The 25,649-nt window shown below is 49.6% G+C and overlaps 1 protein-coding gene across 1 annotated transcript; it reads right to left on the minus strand.

Annotated features, from left to right (window-relative positions):
* Nucleotides 1–850: 850 nt before the first annotated feature.
* MOGAT2 (monoacylglycerol O-acyltransferase 2) lies at nucleotides 851–25,649 on the minus strand. The gene is made up of 6 exons (XM_036321612.1): nucleotides 25,526–25,649; nucleotides 12,517–12,695; nucleotides 4,251–4,455; nucleotides 3,714–3,888; nucleotides 2,893–3,092; nucleotides 851–1,059 (listed from the first exon to the last, which is right to left on the minus strand). The coding sequence occupies exons 1-6, from the start codon at nucleotides 25,614–25,616 to the stop codon at nucleotides 905–907; spliced, it is 1,005 nt and encodes a 334-aa protein (XP_036177505.1). The 5' UTR covers nucleotides 25,617–25,649; the 3' UTR covers nucleotides 851–904.

Below are 25,649 nucleotides of genomic sequence, written 5' to 3' on the forward strand. Positions count from 1 at the left end.
CATGTCTGGTCTTCATCCTCTGTCCTGGCCTGCCCTGTGTCTGAACATACCCATTCCCCTCTTTCCCAACAGAACAGGGCCAGAGGTGGTCCGCTTGGGGCCGACAGATCAAAAGGAAGAGTCCACATGACATTTTCTGGTCCAATATGAGTCCAGAGATTCACCTTCTGGGAAGATGAGACAGGGCCAGGCTGGGGATCAAATCCCTCTGCATTGGGGAGTGTAGAGGAAGAGAAGCTAACACAGAGTCCTTTCATTTATTGAATGGGAAGTTCACGGAGCCCCCCTTTTTGTGCTAAGGAAGGGGCTGAAGTTACAAAGGACAAGTAGGAGGCACCTCATGGAGCTCTCAGCCTACGTGATGTCAGAGCTGAGACCGTAGGCCATCTTGTTCAGTCAGGGAAACTGAGGCTCAGAGGGAGGGGGGAAAGGCCTGCCAGTGACACAGTGCGGTTCTCCTTACCCAGCTGGGGAGGGAGGAGCTGGGGCGTCCAGGGTGCGGGATGAGGGAGCTAGTAGAAGGGGCTGGAGCTGGTGGCTTCTTTTTCACTGTCATTCAAGGTAGAGGAAGAAAAACCTGGTCATCGGTTGCTGCTCTCTTTTCTTTGTCCGATGAGTGACATTACAATGGAGGACGGAAACCATTCTCTTCCAGCCCTCTCTCCCATTTCCCGGACGAGCAGACCGAGGAGATGGGGACCTGCACGGGTGCCCAGGGTGTGTCTGGTCGCCCCTCCCACATTGTCAGCTGTGACTTGGGGTTGGATTTGCAGGAGGCTTGGAAGACTCTGGAGATAATGTTCAACAGAAGCTTCCAGGAAGCCTTCTCAGATGACAGCGCCTCCCATGGGCTCCCTCATGCCAGCCCTGCCCTTTGGGGCAGCCCCTTCCTCTGGGGAGGCGCTCAGCAGAACTCCAAGTGCTGGTCCTCCGGGACGTTGTACTTGAGCTTGTGGGCTTCGAAGAGGCTGCACAGCTCGTCGATGTAGCGCTGGTGCAGTTGGTCCACCTCCTCCTGCGAGGGCTGTGGTCTCTGCTGCACCTCGATGGGCTTCCCCACTGTAAGACACAGAGGGGGGCGGTGGGCCAGAGCGGGGGCCCTGGGGCAGGGAAGTGCTCCTACTGCCGTTCCTTTCAACCCTATTTCAAGTGACGAATCCTAAGACGTTAGAGCAACTCCAAGATTCATTCAGATACAGTGACAACACCACCAGCTGGCATTGCAAAATGCCCAGAAATGTGCTGGGTGCTTTACGTGCGCTGTCCCCTTTAATCCTTGTAACCATCATCTGGGGATGGAACCTGCTCTGATTCCCATTGGTAGATGAGGCAATGAGGTTTAGAGGGGTTAAGTAACTTGCTGAAGGTGGCATGGCCAAGCCCTGGCTGGTTTGTCCAGTGGTTAGAGCGTCGGCCTGCGCACTGAAGGATCACAGGTTCGATCCCCAGCCTTGATGGGGTGTCTGCAGGAGGCAACCAATTAATGTTTCTCTCTCACATTGATGTTTCTCTCTCTCTCCCTCCCTCCTTCCTTTCCACTCTCTAAAAATCAATGGGAAAAAAATATCCTCAGGGGAGGATTAACAACAACAGAAGGTCAGCAAAGCCAGGGAGACTCAGTGCCTGGGATGTGCTCTTAACCTCCAGGCTATACGGTCTGGGAGTCCAAGACGCCCTGCTTAGAAGTGCCTGTGACTTCTAGGATGAGGAGGCCTGCAGCCTGGGAAGCTCTTCCTGCCGCTCTCCCTCCACGCTGGCTGCAGTGCCCCCTGCATTCGAGGGAGGAGTCAGGAAGGCCCCAAGGAGCCTCTCCCCCTGGTTCTGCCCGGCTGAGAAGGCAGCTCCCCTGCTTCTCCTCTCAGCAATAGCCTTGGAGGCAGTGGCAGTATTAACACTCATGAAAATATTGCCACACAGCACAGGGCAAGTCCTGGGGTAAGGGGTGCACCGAGTGTGTGCTCAACTAACAAATGAATGGGTGGGTGGAGATGAATGGACCCCTCTCTCCAGGCCTCGTCAGGGGAACCTGGTTGGAATCCAAGAAGAAAGCAATGAAGTGTCCAAATAGGAAACCCTGGTATTACGTCCATGCTCTAAAGCTCATGCCCTTATTTACAAGAAAACCCCCTGGCTCTGACCCAGGCCTGCCAATTGCTGCTTTACACACAGTTCTAACAGACGTGGGATGCCCTTCCCTTGTACCCACCGTTTCTAATAAGCCTATTAATCCTCTGGGTCAGAATTAAACCCTCTTTCTCTGATCCACCCTAGCTGGTTTGGCTCAGTGGATGGAGCATTGGCCTGCAGACTGAAGGGTCTCGGGTTCGATTCCGGTCAAGGGCACATGCCCAGGTGTGGGCTGGATCCCCAGTGGGGGGCATGCAGGAGGCAGCCGATCAATGGTTCTCTCTCATCATTGATGTTTCTGTCTCTCTCTCCCTCTCCTTTCCCCTCTGAAATCAATAAAAATATATTAAAAAAAGAAAAGTCAAACAGATCCTGATTCAAACCTCAACTTTGTTACTCGAAGGCAGTGTGACTTTTTTGGAAGTTCCTTCTCTGAGCCTGTTTCCATCAATGAAATGGGGATAACAGTCTCTACCTTGAAGGTTGTCCGGAGAAACTGAGCCACTGCATGTAGGGGAGCCGTGCAGTGTCTGGCACACAGTAGGTGCTCAGAAATCAGTAGCAACCATTGCTCTTTGTGCCTCTGTTACAGTTCTCATCCCAGAGCCTCCTGTTGGGGTCGCCTGCTTGTGTGTGTTTCACAGTCTAGAATGTGAGCTCCGTGAGGGCAAAGATGTGTCTGGCCCGTCCCCGTGTCCCTTGCAGCTCACAGCCCAGGCCCCTTTCCCTGTAAGCGACCCCCTCCCAGCCGGGGCCTTGGCTCACCCACGGTGGTGATGGGCCGGCGGTAGGGTAAAAGGCCGAAGCTGTACTGGAAGACGCCACGGCCGTGGAAGATCGGGAGGGAAATACCCATGATCTTCTGCAGCCGGTTCTGGATCCAGCGCAACCAGGAGCCAGGCAAGTTCTCAACTTGGTCAAAGAGTTCGTTCTCCCCAAAGGAGAAGACGGGCACCAGAGGCACCCTAGAGAGAGACAGAGGAGAGAAGGCATGTCGGAGGCCCCGCGGAAGGCCCGGCTGGTCACCTAGCTTCCCGCCGGGACCATGCATTGGAGCAGAGGACAGAGCCCTGGGCCGGAAGTAGGAGGCCTAGGTTGTCTCCCGGACCTGCCAGAGCCTCGCTTTCTGACCTTGGGCAGGTCCCGGCCCCTTCTCAGAGCCGCCACCTCCCCGGGGCACCATGGCGGATAGGCCAGAATGCCTCAAGGTCCTCCCAGATAGAAATCCTCTGCCAGCTTTGCGGAAAAACCTCGCCTGCTCCACCAGAGTGCTCCGAGGAAGAGCACAGCCCTGCGATACGCCCCAAACTCCAGTCTCCCACATCCCAGAGGCCTCGGATCTAGTGCTGGCCTTGGGCCATATGTCCCTTCCCACCCAGCCCTTTGGTCCCAAAGTCTCCATTCCGGAACCCTTTGTGGGTGTTTGGCCACGAGGCAGGACTGGTCTCACCACAATAGCATGTGCGTGTGCGAATGCACTGGGAAATCTCCCTGCCCCAGTAGGAACTCCGTTAGTCTCTGCTGTCTTCCCACCCAGATAACCCCTGCCGATCTCCAGCGGAACCGAGATCCCTCTTCCCAGGTACCCGTGCATCAGGGCCAGCCTGACAAAGCCCTTGCGGTTCCGCAGCAGCAGCTTGTAGGCCCCGGGCCTGGCGTTCAGGGCCTCCTGGGCACCCCCGATAATGATGCCCAGCAGGTTGCCCCCGCCCTTCCTGTTCAGAATGTGAGCAGCACACTCCTTGTCTGATGTCACCAGCCCTGGGGAGAGAGGAAGGTGGTCAGTGATGGGGTCAGGGGGCAGGGACCGTGGGGGTGGATGTGGCCCAACAAAGAGGTCACCAAAAGTGCCCACCAAGGCCTGGTCCACCTCCCCCCGACTCCAGCTGGGCGTTCCTGAGGACTGGGACTGAGTCTCCCCCCTCATGCCTAAGCCCCTCGCCACGCTCACTGCCCTCATGGTGCTGTGGGAAGTGCTCCCTTGAGTCTAGCCTCCTTCTTACGGCTCATGCTCCCGGAAGAAGTCCAGAACTACTGGTCGCCCCCACCCCACCCCCCTCAGATTTCCCTCCTCCCAGGCCGGCAGCCTCCTCTCCCTGGCTGCCCAGGTGGGGAAGACTCACCCCCACACATGAGGTAATCCCGGAAGAAGGGGGCCCGGAACCACAGGTTCAGCATCATCAGGTGAGGGCGGATGCCGGGGAAGAGCTGGGAGAAGCCAGTGCTCTCGGTGCACATGTTGACAAAGATCCCGGCAGCCAGGACCCCGTGGGGGTGGATGGCCGCCAGGTAGTTCCGGGAGGGGTCCAGCTCAGCAGTCTTGACCAGCTGTAGGGACACAACCTAGTGAGCCAGAGCTGGGGCCTGCATCCCCACTTTGACCCTGACGCTCTCCAGGGTGACCTTGGCCAAGTCTCTCCCCAGCTGAGCCTCTGGCTCTCAGGAAGATTGAGATGCGGTGTGAGTGCACCTGGGGTGTCTCCAGGTGCCGGCTGTGCTCAGACTCGCAGCGGGCTCTGGGCAAACTGCTTCCCTCCCAGGCTTTTCATCTGTAAAGGGGGGACGTTTGGCCCTGTCTCCCCTCCCTCCCAGGACTGCTGAGAAGTTCAGGTCTGAGGGTGCCCTGCCATGACCAAGACTGCTCCCTGACAGGATAGAATTAGGAGACATCAGATGGCCACACGGGGGCGCCATGCCGGAATACCCCATTTCACAAAACTCCATTTAAGAAAATTGGCACTGAAGACCAGGGAATGAGCCTTTGCACAACATATTGGGAGAGGAGTCCTGTTCGGTTGCAGACCAGGAGGCCAGCTCCAGTCCTCTTTACCCCTCGCGTCCCGCCCGTGGCTCTCTGCTCCCCTCACGGCGGCTCTGCTGGCACAGGAACTTGCCTGGGTCTGCTTGGGCCTGCAGCCAGCAGGGTGCAGCAGGGACCCCGGGCATTGTAGATTGAGTGGGAGAGGAGAGCCATTTGTCATTAGCAGTTTCCAGGTGAAGTGGGGTGAGTGGAGGGGGCTGGATCTGAGTTAACAAATGCTGTTTCTGCCTGTTACTGAACAGGCTGCCATGTGGCTGCGTCTGCCAGGCTTTTTGCTGTAGGCAATGACTGCGTGTAGCTGCAGAGCCCACCCCAGTGTCCTGCTTTCTGGGAGCCACAGCCATCAGAGTTAGAGGGTGTGTACCCCTCCGCACCCCCCAGCCCCTCCAAGAGGTTCCCTGAAAGGACTGCCAGGGCCCTGCAGCTTGCATTCCCGGATTGGGGTGAGGAGAGCCCTTTCCACTGTGGCTCAGCTTTGCTAGGGTGAAAGTTCATCCTGTCACCAAGCTGAAACTCTCAGCAGGTGATGCCCCGAGGGTTCTTATTGCTGCATTTGAGGGCCCAGAGGCCATGCTGTCCACCCTCGGAGCAGCCTGGGGATCTGGGGACAGCAATGGGGATCTGGGCCTCTCTGCTTCCTCCAGCTTCTCCTGTCCCTGACCCGGACTTGGTCTCTGCACCCCCCACCCCCACCCCCCGGCCTCTCCCCCACACCACAGTGTGCCCTCCGGGTAACCACTGACCCTTTGCGAAAAGGCTGCAGGGACCATTGCCTCCCAGACAAGGACAAAGCTCTCCCACTCAGGCATTGGGAATCGATTGGATGTTGAAATAGACAGAGAACCAGAGATTTCTCCCACCCCCCTGGGAAAGGTGCTCCTCGGGAGCCCAGTTGGCGGTGTTTCTTTAAAGACATCCCTCTCTTCCTGCACTCAACTCCTTTCTTATACACCTTCTTGCTCAGCTGACGGGAAGGTAATTTGTACAACCTCCATGAAGGTGATTTGGCAATTTCTATCACAACCAAAAAAATGTAACCGGCCTTTCCACCCAGCAGCTCCACTGCTGAGGAATTTAGCTACAGGGTTTCTCATGCTAGTGCAACAGGACATCTGAACAAGATCATTAGCTGGAGCATCGTCGTTTTTTGGTAACAGCAAAAACTTGGCACCCGCCTACCCAAATGTCCATCGACAGGGCCCCTTTAGACAAATCCTGAGATGTTTACACAATGGACCACTGTGCAGCCATAGAGAAGTGTGGCGCAGCTCCTCCTGTCCTGAGAGGGGAAGCTGGCCACACCTGGCTGTCAGATGCAACGGCCAGGGGCAAGACGATGCTTGCAGACTGCCACCAGCATGTGCTTGTATGTGGAGGCACCAAACACTGGTTGTCACAGTTGCCTCTGGGGAAAGAACTAGGGAGACGGGATGAGTCCCTTTGGAATTCTGAACCAGAATGTATTACCTACTTTAAATGAATAATGAAGGACACGAGCAAAATAAATCAACAAACGGCTGGATGATTATCCCCTTAATGATAAGTCTTTGTGCAGAGAGAGCTGTCCTGGTGAGTGTGAGGGCCTTGTCTAGGCAACTGTGCCAGTATCCGCTGGTGCGTCTACACGTGCGTGTCCGGGTGTGTGCACTGAGGGGGCGTCGCTATCCCACTGAGACTGGTCTGCTGACTTTCTGGGCTGACCTCTTCCATCTGCCCCCTGTGCCCAGGGTATCCCGCCACCACAGCGAGGGCCTGGAGATTAGCGACCGCCCAGTGAGGCATCACTGTATCCCGGATGCAGGCCTGAATCAGAGGAGATGTTCCCCGGGTGATTGAAACGAAGGAAGGAAAGAATGAGACCATGAACGGATGAGGCTGATGCAACCAACCCCTGCCCTGATCCTGTTCTGACGTGTCATCTGGGTTCCACTGAGCCAGCGGTCAAGAGACCCAGGTCCTGCCCCTGGCCCATCACATGACCTTTGCCCAGCTCTGCCTCAGTTTCCCCTCTGTCCCCAGGACAGTGATGATGCCTTTCTGGCAAGGTTGCTACTTGGTTCAGGTGTGCTAAACACAGAGAGGGAAGGTTTGTGAAGGGTGTGTTCTCTGCTTGCTCCCTCAGTTCTCTTCGGGGCAGGGAATGAGACAAAGCAAACAAGCCTAGCTGGGGAACGCCCCTTCATGGGCGCATGTCCTCCCAGGCTGGGCTTGGCACCAGGCAGTGGCAGCTGGGGAAGGGCACGGCCAGGTTGCTAGGCACTGGGGGTTGCTTTTCTTTATTTATATAGTTCAGATACCATAAAATTTACCTTTTGAAAGGGTGTAACTCAGTGATTTTAATATGTTTAAAAGGTGGGCAACCATCACCATTTCTAATTCTAGAGCATTTTCAACACCCCAGGAAGAAACCCAGAGTGGTCACTTCTCGTTCCCCCAGCCCCTGGCAGCCACTGCTGTCTGTCTCTATGGAGTTGCCTCTCCTGGAAATTTCATATAAATGGAATCATTCAACATGCGGCCTTTTATGTCTGTCTTCTTGTACTTCACAGAATGTTTTCCAGGTTCATCGATGTTGAGGCCTGCATCAGTACTTCGTTCCTTTTTATGACTGAATGCTATTCCATTGTATGGATAGACTACATTTTCTTTGTCCACTTAATGGTCTCTGGCCATTTCCGGTAATATGGCCATGAACACTTGTGTACAAGTCTCAGCGCAAACATGTTTTCAGTTCTCCCAGGGGTGTTCCTACTTTGAATCCCAAGACCTTTGCCTAGTAGACCCTGCACAGGCTCCCAGGAGAGGATGACTGGACCTAGGCTGGGAGGGACAGTGAGGGGCTGTGGCTCTACCATGTCTGCCCAGACCCATCTCTTTCTCTTTAATTAAAATATTTTTATTGAATTCAGAGAGGAAAGGAAAGGGAAAGAGAGATAGAAACATCAGTGATGGGAGAGAATCATTGATCGATCGGCTGCCTCTGGGGGTTAAACCCGCAACCCAGGCATGTATCCTGACCAGGAATCGAACTATGATCTCCTGGTTCACAGGTCGATGCTCAATCACTGAGCCATGCCGGCCAGGCTGTTTTGTTTTTGTTTTTTAACATTTTAAGAGTCCAGATAAAAAGATAACTGTGGCCAGGACTTAGAACGTTGGGAGGAGAGAAGGGTCATGTCTGGAGGAGTCTGGGAGACACCCCACCCAGGCTCTAGAGCAGCAGTTCTCAACCAGGGTCACTTGCCCAGCCCCTCTCCCCCCAGAGGGGACATTTGGGAATGTTTGCAGACATTTTTTGTTGTCACAACTGGTGGAGGGGTGTGTTACTGGCATCTAGTGGGTAGGGACCCAGGATGAAGTCAGACATCAGAAATCCCTCCCTGCCCCATATACACACACACAACAGAGACTCATTCAACCCAAAATGTCAATGGTGCTGAGAAAGCTGCCTTGAGAGCTATGAGGCTGGAGGAGGGAGTGGCAGCAAAGGCAGTGGAGTCAACAGGAATGGAGGCCCCCAATCCCTGCAGGGCAGCCATAGGGCTGAGGGGACAGCTGTTCTCTGCGCCCGGTCCCTGTGCCACAGCAGAGGTAGGACTCCTGGGCGGGTCCCAGGAGACAGGCCCCATCTCCTTGTGAAGGAAGACCTCACAGACAGAGCCCTCCCACCATGAAAGGAGCCATCGCAGAAGGAAATGAGTGCCCATCCGTCCCAGGCCTGAGTGAGCTGGAATTCTATCCTGGGTGGGCGGCCAGGCACCGGCGTCTCTCTGACTTAGGTTAAGAGACCTCAGTGTGCTGGGAGGTGGCTGAGCTGGGAGTTGGGGCAGGAAGTCCCTAGTGATGCCTGCAGGGCTGTGCAGGAGCTGAGGGACGATCCCGGGTGTGGGTGGGAGGGGTGATCTCCTGCACTGCAGCTGTTCCTGACATTAGGTCACAGCCCTGGCCACAGAGATCTGTGTGCTAGACTCCTCCAGACCTGACCCTCCTCAGGCCCTGGCCTTGTGGACAGTGTTTGCTCTGGGATGAGGAAATCTGCACAGGGAAACCCAGCTCCCAGGCACGGGTCCTAGTCGGGAGGTGGACAGCTCCTCCCACAGCAAACATGGCCTGACTCTCCATCGTCAGCTTCTTAGGAAGCCCATACGGTGAGTTTAGAAAAGTCCAGGGCCCAGACACAGTTTCCTAATTTTGCCTGAAATTCCGCCACTAGACGCTAATTCAAAAAATCAGTAAGAACTGGTGGGAGCTCAGAAATCCGCATGTATTTGATGGGACTGCAGAGGCTTATGAATGTAGGTTGGAGGGGAGGGGGAGCTCCAGCAGAGCTGGGACTCCCTACCTCCTGCTCACCCCAAGGTCCTCGCAGAGAGATTTGGAGGGCCTCCAGGGAGACTACAGGGAAGAGAATCTGGAGGCCACAGCCCCACCCCTACAGGTTCCCAGCCTAGACGGGCAAAGTAAAAGTGCGTGTCATCTCGCCCTCTGCTGGCCACCTGGTGGTACTGCCAGCCCTCTGCAGGCGGTGATGCAACTGGCCTGCAGGGGGCGTCAATCCGGAAACACTATGCAGGCAGAATTTCTGCAAAGCAAGCCCACTGTCCCACCATTGTCAGTAGTGCCCAGATTGAGAAACCCTCCTTCAGAGCTACCTGGCCGGGGTAGGGTAGGCTCAGAGCCACCTCAGCATCATTTCCTGCCAGACCTGCAACTGGCAGCAGCTCCAGGTGCAAAGAGCCAGATGCTATCCTTTGTGGGCCCTTGGATGACAGCCCCCCTGGAGAATTTTCAGTTGAGGAGTCCCAGTTCTGTAAGATGGTCTTCCGTGGCCTCTGTTCCCTTGTCCCTGAAAAAGTCTCTAACCTCATCCCCAGGTGACCTTCTGCTTCATTCACACTGAACATCAGGCGCATTGCTCAGAAGCCATACTGCGACCTGCGCCTGTGCTGACCCGTTTCTTTCCCTGGCGAACTCAGGGTTTGATAGTGACAGGAACAGAACGTTGGGGAACCAGCCATAATTGTCAGGAATATTAATCATGCTCTGTTAACCACGATTGTTTTATTCTGGTTAAGGAAGGCACAGTCTACCCTGGCTGACAGCTGTACTTGGGAACTGGAAGCTCACCTGGAAATGAAGCCCTCCCTCCCATTTGGGAGCTGCCTATTATCAGGAGATTAACAACCTGTTGCAGAAACCAGAATCGCAGCTCCAAGATCCCCAGCCCTTTGTATGCCTGTAAACAGCCCATTTGCCCTTTTTTGTTACTTCCCCAATATAAGCAGCTGGTTTATGGTGGGGGCAGAGCAGATTTTTGTGGATGACCTGCTGCTCTTCCATGCTGCTGGCAATACTGGAATAAACGCTCATATATGATTCAACCCTGTCAATTGGCTCAAGTAGTGACAGGCAGCACGGACCCATTGCTTGTCCAGCTACAGATTCAGCTCACAGTGGGAGGGGAGACCACAGAGTGAGAATCCACAAAGCTCTACCAGAGGCCAGAACCTGCTTAAGGTTTCTTTGGCTTGGAAGCTGTTGTCCACACTTTCCCATGGAAACTCTGATCTTCCTGGAATAGGAGAGCAAACCCTGGCCTGGGAGGAGGAGAGGGAGGGAAGGGAATTCAGATCTCAAGCTCAGAAATCCTGAGTGAGGATAAGGGAGCCTGCCCACGATGTGCCCATGGCTCCTTTTAGGACCCAGCAAGCCCTGCTTGCCTTTTTAAAAAATATATATATATTTTATTGATTTTACAGAAAAGAAGGGAGAGGGATAGAGAGTTAGAAACATCGATGAGAGAGAGAAATCAATCAGCTGCCTCTCACATGCCCCCCACTGGGGATGTGCCCGCAAGCAAGGTACATGCCCTTGACCGGAATTGAACCTGGGACCCTTCAGTCCACCGGCCAATGCTCTATCCACTGACCCAAACCGGCCAGGGCCCCTGCTTGCCTTTGATGGCAATATCCTGGAAGGGCACACTGCAGAGGAAGTGAATGTAAGGAGTGAGGAAGATCACCCCCACCTGGACCCCTCAGGTTAGCTCAGCACTGCCCCCTCACTCTGCTTTTCAACATGAGCATGGAAGTCTCTGCTGGCCAACTTCCTGCCCTCTGCCCAGCCCCTGCCCTGCTGCCCTGCCCTGCCCACCCTTGTCCTTTGCCCAGGGTAACTTCTTACTGGAATACTAGGGGCTCCTGTACCCCAGTTGTTGTCCAGCCTTTGCTAGTCCTTGTTGGGCCTCAGGACTCTTGGAAGCAATGGAGGAGTGCTGACTGCCACTGACTGTTTAATCTCAGGGAGCCCGTTTCCTCCCCTCCTTTCCCCTTTATCAGCTGCAGAACAGACTGCTGGAGGGACAGGAAGAGGTGGGGCTCTGGATGGAGGAGGAGAAGCCAAGCAGTTGTAAAGGTCAAAGCAGCGTGGCTCTGGGCTATCAGACTTGCAGCCACGCCCACACCTCCCAGGCTCCCCACGGACTCGGTAAAATTATCCTGCCTCCAGTTTACTGAGAACCTACAAGGCACTTTACCCCCCTGTCTCATTGAACCCCAGGATGCAGCCCAGTGACATATGTGGCATCATCTCCACATCACCCATGCGGGAACTGAGGCTCAGAGAGACTGTGACTCACCCAAGGTCACACAACTGGTGGGTGGTCGGACTGGTATTAGAACCTCGTCCGTCTAGTTCCAGAGACCACATTCTATACCTTTTGTTTTTCTTTACTGTTTCCAACTGTCCCTGCCTGGCACCTCTCCGTGTTCCCTTGCCTTCCAGATCCTATCTCATCTGGCCAATGCAACAGCCCTGCCCAGCTGCTTACGTCCAGGGTTGCGTCCGTCGGGGGCTCAGTAAAGAGCTGAAGGGTCTGTGAATCCAGGGGTATGCTTCACTCAGGACTAATCTTGGGTCCAGGGTCAATTGTTCAGAAGGGTCGTGAGGTGCCTTGAGTCAGAGAGTCAGAGATTCAAGGCACTCAGAGTAGGAGAGATCAGTCTGCTTACTGGGTACAGAGGGAAACTGAGGTTCAGAATGGGGCAAGGCCCAACCCAAGGACACACTGGCACAGCATACCATACCAGGGTTAGGAGCAGGAGAGAACCCAAGGGCCAGTTCGCTCCCCTTCTCCTTTACCCACAGTTAATGCACAAACCTTAAAACCAGTAAAAACAAAACAAAAACTTGTTGTGTGGCCTTGGTCATACCTTTGTCCCTCTGGGTGTCAGTGTGTCATCTGATGAAATGTGGAGTAGATGGTCTCTTAGGACCTTGAGTTTATTATCTCCCTCCACCCAAGCCCGGGCTGCAGAGGGGTTTACACCTACAAGACACACATGTGGGCCATATGATATGCCCCACAGCGCTCTTTCAAATCCTGTGCATTCATCAGCCCTCATACTGGCTGCACATGCCCATGGATGGGAAACCATGGCCGGACTCTTCCCCATGGTCCGCAGTGGTGGTAGCCCTGGCTCTTCTCACTTCACACAGGGCCCCGCTTTCCTCATGGAGAAGTGGGACACGTTAGCCCTGGCCACACCCAAGCCAGCCCTCATACTCACCGAGATGGGGAAATAGTCCTTCATGTACTTCCATACGACGCTGCGTCTTAGGACCTGGGCGCGCCTGCCGCCCTTCCATGGCGTGTCTCGGTCCAGGTACCACCAAGTTGCATACAGGACACTTACGAACCAGAATCTGGTGAACAGGAGGCCTATGAAGACTATAATGCAGGTCTGAGCTGGGGAGAGAAGCAGGTGAGAGGTCTGAGAGGAAGGAAATGCCCAGTACCAGCAGCACTGGCCCATCCAGCCCACAGCCCCAGGAAGAAGAGATCAGCTTCACAGGCCTTCAAAGAGGAGAGATGCAGCCAGCCCAACGTCACACTGGAGCATGGATTTTAACCTGCGTAGGCCTAACTCCAAAACTCAACCCCCCCACTACACCAGGCTGCTTATTCACTTTGGTCTTCTCCTCCACCTCCCTCCCTCCAGTAAAGTATAGTTGACCCTTGAACTTCATGGGTCCATTTATATACAGATTTTTTCCCCATAAATACAGTACAGTACTATTAATGTGTTTTCCTTACAATTTTCTTAATTACATTTCCTTTTCTCTAGCTTATTTTATTGTAAGAATACGGTATACGATACATAGAAGATACAAAATATGTATGGCTGTTTATGTTATCTGTAAGGCTCTGGTCAACAATAAGCTGTAGGTAGTTAAGTTTTGGGGGAAGTCGAAAGTTATACATGGTTTTTCGACAGCACAGGGGGTTGGCGCCCTAACCCCCATGTTGTTCCAGGGCCAACTGCAGCCTGCGTTCACCAGGTTCTCCATAAATGCCTGGCGGACAACTGACTGTATTAACTGCTTTTAGTGTCCATATTTTGGGACCTCAGAGAACAATGAGGCACTCTGTGTGCCCAGTCCTCTGTCTGTCCCCCCTCTGCCCATCTTCCCAAAGACACACCCGGCAAGCCCCTCTCCCCGCAGTGAAACCTCCCATGGTTTCTCCATAACTTCAAGGCACAGCCCAAGCAGCTCAGCTCTGTGTGGCTGGCCCAACCCCCCTCCTGCTCCAGCCTCACCGCCCGCCCGTGTTCACACCCAGGAACGCTGAACTGCTCACTGAGACCTTTCAGTCTCTTAGCTTTTGCTCGAGTTGCTTTCTGCCTGCATGCTCTTTCCTGGAGAAGGAGAAACGTCCCCACTTCCCTTCAACATTGTACCAGAGGCTCTGGCCAGTGCCACAGGCAAGAACAATGAATGAACGCCTGGAGGGACCTGGAGAGCATTATGCTTAGCAAAATGAGCCAGTCAGAGAAAGGCAAGTATCACATGATCTCACTCATATGTGGAATCTAATGAACAAAATAAATGGATGAATGGAATGGATCCAGAGACATGGAAGCACAGAACAGACTGCGGAATCTCGAAGGGAAGGTGGGGAAGGGTGGGTCGGTTAGAGGTAATCAACCAAAGAACTTGTATGCATAACCAGGGACACAGCCAATAGGATGGTAAAGGCCTGGGACAAGGGGAGAGGGGTTGAGGAGAGGGGCACGGGGGCGGGCTGGAGAGGGTCAATGGGGAGGACAGGGGGACGGGGGGGGGGGGGTAAGAGGACATATGTAACAATACATTAAAAAAACAAGCAAACAAAAATGAATGGACAGCATCAAGACTGGAAAGGAAGAAGCAAACTGCCTCTATTCACAGGCACACAATTCAATACATAGACTACCTTAGGGAATTTACAGAAGTTACCAGAGCTTACATGGATTCAGCAAGGTCGCAGGGCCTTGGGAAAGAACGTTTGCACATATGTGGTTGCATGTGCATAGAGAATGGAAGGATTCCTGCTGGTCAGGAGGAAGGAGACAGGACTCCGGGGACAATGGTGGGGCCATTGATTTAAATTTTATTTATCTATTTTTCACATTAGAAAAAAGTTAGGGTTAAACCCCGTGGGCAAAATGAAAAGTGTGTGTGGGTAACAGATGTGGAGACAGAGAAGCATCGCTCAGATGCTCAAAACTCAGAGGGAAGGTAAGGGGGGGGGGGGGTGAGGGGGAGAGATCAACCAAAGGACTTGTATGCATGCATATAAGCATAAGCCATGGATGTGGACAACAGGGGGTGAGAGTGAGGGCAGGATTGGGGGGATGAGGGGACATTGGGGGGATCAGGACACATTTGTAATACTTAATCAATAAAGGGAAAAAAATTTTTAAGAAGTGTGTGTGTGGGTGACTCCCACTGTGAGAAAATCAGCTCCAGAGAATAAAAACAAATTGTTAATAGTGGCTACCTGGAGGGTAAGATTTTGGGAAATCTTTTACTTTTAGGATTCCCATTTTGTTTGGAGGTATTACAATAGCATGTATTAGTTTTGCAGTCAGTAAAAATAAAGTGGGGGGGGGGGGCTGACACAGGACACTTGCACTTAACCAGACAGACCTTCCCCTACTGGACCGGCTCCCTCACCCTGGGTTCACCCTTTCACTCCTGTCAGCAGGCAAAATCCAGACTAAAGGTCACTTAGGAAGGGAGACACTTTCTTTCACTTAATCCTCACAACTCTGAGGGGGAAAAATTTTAAATGCCGCTTTACAAAGGTCTAGAGGAGGTGTGCAAATTGGCTAAGGGCACACAGAGAGCTAGTGAGATGGGACCTGGGATTCAATTCTACTGTTTTGGCTACATCACGCTCCCACGTATTCATTCAACAAATATTTATCAACTCCAACACTTCTAGGAGCTAGAGGTGCAGCAGAGTAACCCACTGAGAGAGCATGTGGCTCTGGGCCCTGAGTCCGCGGTGCCAGGTCTTGGTTGGCGTCTCCAGCCATTTTTCATCACTTCCCACAATGCCGCCTCTAACTCCAGAGTGGACCAGCTGTTCATTTAATGTGCAGTCTTTACTCCCCCCCAATTTACTCTCCCGCCAGCCTTTAAATCCTGCCCTCTGGACCCCATCTCCTAAATACCTCTCGAGAGGCCACTTCTTCCCACCCACTGCTGGCCGCCCGAGACCAGGGTTGGCAATCTTTTTCTTAAAGGGCCTGATTGTAAATATTTTAGACTTTTCAGCTCAAGAGGCAAACTGGAGGATATTACATAGTCACATAGGCATTTTATTTTATTTTTTTAATTAAATCTTTATTGTTCAGATTATTACATTTGTTCCTCTTTTTTCCCCCCATAACTCCCCTCCTCCCAGTTCCCATCCCACCCTCCACCCTCACTCCCCACCCACTGTCCTCATCCATAGGTGCAGGATTTTTATCCAGTCTCTTCCCGCATCCCCCACATCCCTTCCACCGCCCCCCCCCCCAAAAAAATAGTCAGTCCATTCCCTTTCTATGTCCCTGATTCTATTATAATCACCAGTTCATTCTGTTCATCAGATTATTTATTCACTTGATTCTTAGATTCACCTGTTGATAGATGTGTATTTGTTGTTCATAATTTGTATCTTTACCTTTTTCTTCTTCTTCCTCTTCTTAAAGGATACCTTTCAGCATTTCATATAATACTGGTTTGGTGGTGATGAACTCCTTTAGCTTTTTCTTATCTGTGAAGCTCTTTATCTGACCTTCAATTCTAAATGATAGCTTTGCTGGATAAAGTAATCTTGGTTGTAGGTTCTTGGTATTCATCACTTTGAATATTTCTTGCCACTCCCTTCTGGCCTGCAAAGTTTCTGTTGAGAAATCAGCTGACAGTCGTATGGGTATTCCCTTGTAGGTAACTGAGTTTCTTTCTCTTGCTGCTCTTAAGAGTCTCTCTTTGTCTTTTGCTCTTGGCATTTTAATTATGATGTGTCTTGGTGTGGTCCTCTTTGGATTCCTTTTGTTTGGGGTTCTCCATGCTTCCTGGACTTGTAAGTCTATTTCTTTCACCAGGTAGGGGAAGTTTTCTGTCATTATTTCTTCAAATAGGTTTCAATATCTTGCTCTCTCTCATCTTCTGGCACCCCTATACTTCGGATGTTGGTACGCTTGAAGCTGTCCCAGAGGCTCCTTATACTATCTTCATATTTTTGGATTCTTTTTTCATTTTGCTTTTCCGGTTGGGTGTTTTTTGCTTCTTTGTATTTCAAATCTTTAACTTGATTCTTGCGATCCTCTAGTCTGCTGTTGGAAGTCTGTATAATATTCTTTATTTCAGTCAGTGTATGCTTAATTTCTAGTTGGTCCTTTATCACAACCTCGAGGGTCTCACTAGATTTCTTGAGGCTCTCACTATATTTATTGGCAGTCTCACCAGTCTTTTCGAGGGCCTTACTAAATTTATTGGGGGCTTCTAGACAGTTCTTGAGAGACCTTAAAAGTGTGGTTTTGAGCTCTATATCCAGCATTTTGCCTTTCTTCATTTCTGTCCTATTTCTTTGTCTCCACATTTTTTATGCTTTCTTGGTGCACCCCCTAGTGGTCTTTGTGCGCTGTCTTGTTGTAGTTAAGCCTTGATTGTTGTAGGTAACACTAGGGGGGATTTGACCTCCAGGCCAACTGGCTGTGAGAATAACACATAGCCATTTAAAATGCAATTATTCAGTCTTCCTGATTCAGTTTTGGAAGATTGCATTTTTCTAGGAATTTGTCTATTTTATCCACATTGTCCAGCTTGTTGGCATATGGTTCTTCATAGGGTTTTCTCACATATCTTTGTATTTCGGTGGTGTTCAGTTGTTACTTCACCTCTTTTGTTTCTGATTTTATTTATTCGGGTTCTCTCTTTTTGTTTCTTGATGAGTCTGGCTAGGGGTTCATCAATCTTGTTTATCGTTTCAAAGAACCAGCTCTTGGTTTCATTGACTTTTTTTGGGGGGGGGGGTATTTTTTTTTTTAGTCTCTATATTATTTATTTCTGCTCTAATCTTTTTAAAAAATATATCTTTATTGAATTTTTACAGAGAGGAAGGGAGAGGGATAGAGAGTTAGAAACATCGATGAGAGAGAAACATTGATCAGCTGCCTCCTGCACACCCCCCACTGGGGATGTGCCCGCAAACAAGGTACATGCCCTTGACCAGAATCTAACCTGGGACCCTTCAGTCCGCAGGCCGACGCTCTATCCACTGAGCCAAACCGGTTAGTGCTCTAATCTTTATTTTTCCTTCCTTCCACTTACTCTGGGCTTTTCTTATTGTTCTCTTTCTAATTCTTTAAGTTGTAGGGTTAAATAGTTCATTATTAATTTTTCTTGGTTTTTGAGGTAGGCCTGTAGTGCTATGAACTTCCCTCTCAGAACTGCTTTTGCTGTGTCCCAGAGATTTTGGGTTGTTGTGTGTTCATTTCCATTTGTTTCCAGGAAGTTTTTTATTTCTTTCTTAATCTCATTGGTAACCCATTCATTGTTTAATAACATGCTATTTAGTCTCCATGTGTTTGAATGTTTTTGAGTGTTTTTACTGTAGTTGATTTCAGAAAGAATCAGAAAATTTAAACAGGCCAATAACAACTGAGGAAATAGAAGCAGTAATAATAATAATAATAATAATAATAATAATAATAATAATTAAAGGCTCCCAGCAAACAAAAGACCTGGTCTGAATGGCTTCACAGGGGAGTTTTTCCAAACATTCAAAAAAAAACTAATACCTGTCCTCATCAAACTATTTCAAAAAATCCAAGAGGAAGGAACATTTCCAAGGTCTTTTTATGAGGCCAGCATTATCCTAATTCCAAAACCAGATAAAGACACTACACACAAAGAGAATTATAAGCCAGTATTCCTGATGAACATATATGCTAAAATTCTCAACAAAATATTAGCAAATCGGATCCAGCAATATATTAAAAAGATCATACACCATGACCAAGTGGGATTCATTCCAGGACTGCAAGGCTGGTACAATATTCACAAATCAATAAACATGATATATCACATAAACAAATTGAATGATAAAAATCACATGATCATATTAATAGATGCAGAAAATGCATTCAACAAAATCTAACACCCATTTTTTGATAAAAACTCTCAGCAAAGTGGGACTAGAGCAGCGGTCCTCAACCTGTGGGTCGTGACCCTGTGGGGGTCGAACGACCCTTTCACAGGGGTCGCCTAAGACCATTGGAAAATACATATATAATTACATATTGTTTTTGTGATTAATCACTATGCTTTAATTATGTTCAATTTGTAACAATGAAAATACATCCTGTGAGAGAAACCAAGATGGCGGAATAGGTAAACACCGGAGTTTGCTGCCTTGAACAACCACTTCAAAAATACAACTAAAAGACAGAAAGGACATCATCCAGAACCACAGGAAGGCTGGCTGAGTGGAAATTCCACAACTAGAAGGAAAGAGAAAAGCATACCGAGACTCAGAGGAGGCGCAGTGCGGAAGTAAAATACAAAGGTGCGGAGGTGCATGCGGAGAGGGCTGGCAGCTGAGGGCGCGGTTGTCATTTTCAATCAGGAGGGAGTCTCAGGCTCTGAGCTCCAGTTCCGGGCGAGTCTCTGGGGACCCAACTCATACGGGAGAAACGGGACTGTCTGGCATTGGTCGGAACTCGAGGGCAGCTTTCTCTCGGAGGGGCTTGCAGCAATTGCCAAGACACTGAGAAGTGGAGCCTCTGAGAGCAGTCATAACTGCTAGCCCCACCCTGTTGAACCCATGGGACCCGCCCCGCCCAAGCCCTGCAGGGAGGCTTTTGCTGGACAGCCTAAGGCAGAGGCTAGATTAGCACCTCCCTAGAGATCCAGGAGCCAGTATACCCAGAGGTCAGAGTGGGACCATCCAGTTTGCAGCTCTGTGGAACCATAAAGGACACACTCAGGGGCAGACTCAGTGAGCACCAAAGCCCCACTGAAGCAAGTCTTGCCCCAGAGGGGTGTCTCCAGCACAGAAGTTCTCCCACTGCAGACACAGCTGATTCTCACAGCCAATTGGCCAGGAGGTCAATCCCTCCCAGTGATACCTACAACAATCAAGGCTTAACTACAACAAGACTGTGCACAAAGACCACAAGGGGGTGCACCAAGAGTGTCCTCCTCAGGTAAGTGGGGAGGCTGAACCACTGGGCCCTATAGGACACTTAGCACAGAAAACCACTTTATCAACACAGGGAAGCATAAAAAATGTGGAGACAAAGAAAAAGGATACAAATGACAGAAATGGAGGAAATCAAACTACTGGATATAGAGTTCAAAACCACACTTTTAAGGTTTTTCAAGAATTTCCTAGAAACCACTGATAAACTTAATGAGACCTACAAGAAATCTAATGAGACCCTCGAGGTTATGATAAAGGACCAACCAGAAATTAAGCATACACTGACTGAAATAAAGAATACTATACAGACTCCCAACAGCAGACTAGAGGATCACAAGAATCAAGTCAACGATTTGAAATACGAAGAAGCAAAAAACACCCAACCGGAAAAGCAAAATGAAAAAAGAATCCAAAAATACGAAGATAGTGTAAGGAGCCTCTGGGACAGCTTCAAGCATACCAACATCCGAATTATAGGGGTGCCAGAAGAATAGAGAGAGCAAGATATTGAAAACCTATTTGAAGAAATAATGACAGAAAACTTCCCCTACCTGGTGAAAGAAATAGACTTACAGGTCCAGGAAGCGCGGAGAACCCCAAACAAAAGGAATCCAAAGAGGACCACACCAAGACACATCATAATTAAAATGCCAAGAGCAAAAGACAAAGAGAGAATCTTAAAAACAGCAAGAGAAAGAAAGTCAGTTACCTACAAGGGAATACCCATACGACTGTCAGCTGATTTCTCAACAGAAACTTTGCAGGCCAGAAGGGAGTGGCAAGAAATATTCAAAGTGATGAATACCAAGAACCTACAACCAAGATTACTTTATCCAGCAAAGCTATCATTCAGAATTGAAGGTCAGATAAAGAGCTTCACAGATAAGAAAAAGCTAAAGGAGTTCATCACCACCAAACCAGTATTATATGAAATGCTGAAAGGTATCCTTTAAGAAGAGGAAGAAGAAGAAAAAGGTAAAGATACAAATTATGAACAACAAATACAAATCTATCAACAAGTGAATCTGAAAATCAAGTGAATAATCTGATGAACAGAATGAACTGGTGATTATAATAGAATCAGGGGCATAGAACGGGAATGGACTGACTATTCTTGGGGAGGAAAGGGGTGTTGGGGATGCGGGAAGAGACTGGACAAAAATCGTGCACCTATGGATGAGGACAGTGGGTGGGGAGTGAGGGCGGAGGGTGGGGTGGGAACTGGGAGGAGGGGAGTTATGGGGGGGGGAAAAAGAGGAACAACTGTAATAATCTGAACAATAAAGATTTAATTAATCAAAAAAAAGAAAATACATCCTGCATATCAGATATTTATATTACAATTCATAACAGTAGCAAAATTAGAGTTATGAAGCAGCAATGAAAATAATTTTATGGTTGGGGGTCACCACAACATGAGGAACTGTATTAAAGGGTCGCAGCATTAGGAAGGTTGAGAACCACTGGACTAGAGGAAGCATATCTCAACATAATAAAGGACATATGACAAACCTACAGTGAACATCATACTAAATGGGCAAAAACTAAAACCATTTCCCCTAAGAATAGGAAGAAGACAGGGATGCTGGCTTTTACCACTCTTATTCTAGCACTGGAAGGCCTAGCCACAGCAAGTCCAAGTTGGAAAGAAAGAAGTAAAACTCTCATTATTTGAAAATGACATGATATTGCACATAGAAAACTCTAAAGACTCCACCAAAAACTACTACATTTAATAAATGAACTGGCAATGTAGTAGGATACAAAATTAACATCCAGAAATTGATGGCTTTTTTATACACCAATAATGAGTTATCAGAAAGAGAAACTAAACAAATAATCCCATTTACCATTGCAACAAAAAAATTAAGATACTTAGGCCTGGTCAGCATGGCTCAGTGGCTGAGCTTTGACCTATGAACCAGGAGGTCACTGTTCAATTCCAGATCAGGGTACATGCCCGGTTTGAGGGCTCGATCCCAGTAGGGGGCATGCAGGAGGCAGCAGATTGATGATTCTCTATCATCATTGATGTGTCTATCTCTCTCTCTTTTCTTATCTGAAATCAATACAAATATATATTTTTTTAAATTTTAAGATACTTAGGAATAAACTTAACCAAGGAGGTAAAAGACTTGTACTCAGAAAACTATAGGACGTTGAAAAAAGAGAGATAGAGGAAGACATAAACAAGTAGAAGAATATACTGTGTTCATGGATTGTTAAAATTAATATCATTAAAATGTCCATATTACTCAAAGCAATCCACAGATTCAATGCAATCCCTATTAAAATACTAATAGCATATTTCACTGACCTAGAACAAATACTCCAAAAATTTATATGGAACTAAAAAAGACCCCAAATAGCCACAGCAATCTTGAGAAAGAACAAAGTTGGAGGAATCACAATACCAAGTATCAAGTTACACTACAAAGCCACTGTAATCAAAACAGCCTGATACTGGCACAAGAACAGGCATATAGATCAATGGAACAGAACAGAGACCCAAGAAATCGACCTAAGCCATTATGCTCAATTAATATTTGACAAAAGAGGCAAGAATATACAATGGAATCAAGACAGTCTCTTCAGTAAATGGTGTTGGGAAAATTGGACAGATACATGCAAAAAATGAAATTAGACCACCATACATAAGAATAAACTCAAAATGGATAAAAAACTTAAATGTAAGTCGGGGAACCACAAAGATCTTAGAAGAAACCAGAGGCAGCAAAATTTCAGACATCTCCCATAGGCAAAGGAAATGGAGGAGAAAATAAACAGATGGGACTACATCAAAATAAAAAGTTTCTGCACAGCAAAAGAAGCCATCAACAAAACAAAAAGGGAGCCCACTGTATGGAAGAACATATTCGGCAATGATACATCTGTTAAAGGGTTAATATCCAAAGTATATAAGGAACTCATGCAACTTAACAAAAGGAAGACAAACAATCCAATTTAAAAATAGGCAAAGCCTAAATAGACATTTCTCCAAAGCAGACATACAGATGGCCAAGACACATATGAAAAAATGCTCAAAGTAGTGCACCGATCATCAGAGAGATGCAAATTAAAAAACCCTTGTGCACTGCTGGTGGGAATACAGACTGGTGCAGCCATTAGGGAAAATGGAATAGAGTTTCCTCAAAAAATTAAATATGGAACTACCACTTGATCCAGTGATCCTACTTCTAGGAATATACCCTAAGAAACCCAAAACACCAATCAGAAAGAATGTATGCACCCCGATGTTCATAGTAGCACAATCCTATATAATAAAACCCTAATATGCAAAGCAACTAAACAGTGGAACGACTGGTCGCTATGACGTGCACTGACCACCAGGGGGCAGACTCTCAACGCAGGAGCTGCCCCCCTGGTGGTCAGTGCGCTCCAACAGGGGGAGCACCGCTCAGCCAGAAGCAGGGCTCACGGCTGGCGAGCACAGCTGTGGCAGGAGCCTTTCCCGCCTCTGCTGCAGGCAATGAGGAGTGTTGGACTGCGAGAGGGTGCAGGCCTGGCTGAGGGACACTGGGCCTCTAGTTTACAATATAAGATCTGGAAACAGCCCAAGTGCCCATCAGTAGATGAGTGGATAAAAAAGCTGTGGTACATTTACACCATGGAATACTACGCAGCAGTAAAAAAAAACACAACAGGATCTCTTACCCTTTGAAACAGCATAGAGGGTCCTGGAGAGCATTATGCTAAGTGAAATAAGCCAGTCAGAGAAAGACAAGTATCACATGATCTCACTCATATGTGGAATCTAATGAACAAAGTAAACTGATGAACAAAATAGATCCAGAGACATAGAAGCATAGAACAGACTGAGGAATCTGGGTGCCGTGATCAACCAAAGAACTTGTGTGCATATATGGCTAACCTATGGACACAGACAATAGGGCAGTGAAGGCTTGGGGCAGGGAGCGGGGGTGAGCTAGAAGGGGTCAATGGGGGAAAAAGAGAGACATATGTAATACTTTCAATAAAGATTTGAAAAATAAAATGCAATCATTTAAAAATGTAAAAACCATTCTTAACCTTATGGACTGTGCAAATACAATTGCTTGGAGGGGGAGCAGTGTGAAGGGGGTCCATGGGGGGATTTAATTGATTAATTAATTAAAATTGGAATCAAAGATTGTAAAAGAAACAAACAACAGAAACAATCAGTGGGCTGGCTTTGGCCTATGGGTAAGCCTTGATCAAGATTGTGACTGCTCCCTGCGGTCGATCTATTTCCCCACACCCCATACCACGTAGATAACGCCACAGCAGCCACAGGGCCCTTTAACACACAGATTGGACCCTGTCACTCTCCTACCTGAAGCCTTCCTGGGACTCTCCTTTGCCCCCAGGATAAGGGATAAGGTAAAACCTCCCACTCCCGGCACCTGCGGGCCCAGATCCCTTTTCTCAGCTGTCCTTCCTCTAGTCCTCCAGGCTCAGGGTGACTTTGACCTCTGAGCTGCTGCTGACATTCCCAGGTTCCCAGGCTACCGGCAGGGGGGGGGGGGGGTGGGCACAGCCCGCCAAACACACTTGTGCTCACAAAGCTCACACAAGGCAGGCCGAGTATGAGGCTCCTTATCGCCTGTGATCCCTAGGCTGCACCTGCCTGCCTCTGGGCCCCGAATGCCCTTTGTCCAGGAGCCAGCACTCACAGTCTGCCCTGGGCATAGACCTCCCTGCCCATGCTTTTCCCACAGCCTCCTAACCCACACCTCCTCCCACTCTCTCTGCCCTCTCTCCGCCCTCTGCCTCCCCCCCCCCTCCTGCCGTGTCAGTAGGAGGAGCGCAGGACTCCACAACCTTTGACACTTAAGGCATTTAAGAACTCTACAACCTTTGTCATTTAAGGCACCTCAGTTCTTTGCTCATCTGTGTCATGGGGATAACGAAGGATATTTAAAATGTTTAACAACCTTTAGGTGGAAGACACAGCCCAGGAAAGTTAAGTAACCTGCCCAAAGGCACAGGTGAGGCTAGGCTAGGGGCAGGGTACCTAAGTGCCTGCTTTGCTGGGGTGAATCCCTCGAAAAATTGTGAGGTTCTGAGAACGCACCTGGTGATCGTGGCAGTGTGTGTGTGTGTGTGTGTGTGTGCGTGTGCGTGTGTGTGATGGCTGTTGACCAACCTACACAGAGTGCGTCCGTATTTTAACACCCGGACAGTGGTGCCTGTGACTAGGCTGAGCACCATCCTGGGGGTGGCAGCTTCTGCCCGGTCTGGTGCCAGCAGATGAAATGAGGAACCCACATACTCCCAATCACCTCTCTTCCCAATCCTCAGTGCTGGGCCCTCCTCAAAAATGTTCCCTTCGGCAGAGCTGAAGTTTGGGCAGCTGTGGCCTCCCAGCCTTAACAGATGTGTTCGCTGTGGGGGTGGGGGAGGTAAAGGATTCTCCTGTGTGATTCCAGCCCAGGGCCCAGCCAGGTCTGTGCTGGGCAGAGTAAAGGCGTCTCTTCATTCCATCCCACAAGAGCACGGCAAGATCAGCATTGCGATTCCTGTTACACAGATGAGTCAAGTAGAGGCCTGGAGAGGTCAGGCAGGGGTCCGCCAAGGCCACATGGCTGGTCTGTTGTCCAGTTGGAGTTCAACCCACGTTTACCTGGTAACCCACTCTCTCCCTAGTCCACATTCAGCCTGTACTTTCTCTCTCCATTCAATTTTTCCCCTGTTCCTTTCTCCTCCCCCCTTCCCCTTCTCCCTCTGCCTCCTGCTCTCTGAAAGGAAGGAAGGAAATCCATCCCCTCTGAGTAGCCTGAGGGACCCTTTCCTGGAACTGCCTAGATTCTTCCCCAGCCACAGGCAGCAGGAGGCAGGTGCTCTGTCCTAGTACTAAGGTGGAATCCACAGCCCAGGAAAGTTAGATCCTGGCTTCTGCCCCACCCGATGCCCACACCGACCATACCCTCCGGGCAGGGACTCAGCACAGCCAAGCCCCCGTTAGGATTGATGTCTTTCCACCATCAACGCATTGAGTGCACCTAAATTGCAGGTGCCCACCGTGTCTCCCCAGCCCCCGAGACCAGCTGCCTTACCCAAGGCCAAGAAGCAGAAGACCCACTGTAGGACCGAGAGGGTCTGCAGCCTGCGCTCCCATGGCACGGACCAGGGCGCAAACTCCACCATGCTGGTTCCTCTGTGGGCTCTGGAGGCTTCTGA

Source organism: Myotis myotis, unplaced genomic scaffold (assembly GCF_014108235.1).
Source record: "Myotis myotis isolate mMyoMyo1 unplaced genomic scaffold, mMyoMyo1.p scaffold_m19_p_10, whole genome shotgun sequence".
NCBI classification, from domain to species: Eukaryota; Metazoa; Chordata; class Mammalia; order Chiroptera; family Vespertilionidae; genus Myotis; species Myotis myotis.

What these genes read in the sequence shown, in the direction of transcription:
- MOGAT2 (XM_036321612.1), bottom strand. Translation starts at nt 25,616, where the DNA reads ATGGTGGAGTTTGCGCCCTGGTCCGTGCCATGGGAGCGCAGGCTGCAG. An exon ending in AGGACTATTTCCCCATCTCG is followed by an intron (nt 4,456 to 12,516) that starts GTGAGTATGAGG and finishes GTGTCCCTACAG; the next exon opens with CTGGTCAAGACTGCTGAGCT. An exon ending in AGGCTGGCCCTGATGCACGG is followed by an intron (nt 3,093 to 3,713) that starts GTACCTGGGAAG and finishes GTCTCTCTCTAG; the next exon opens with GGTGCCTCTGGTGCCCGTCT.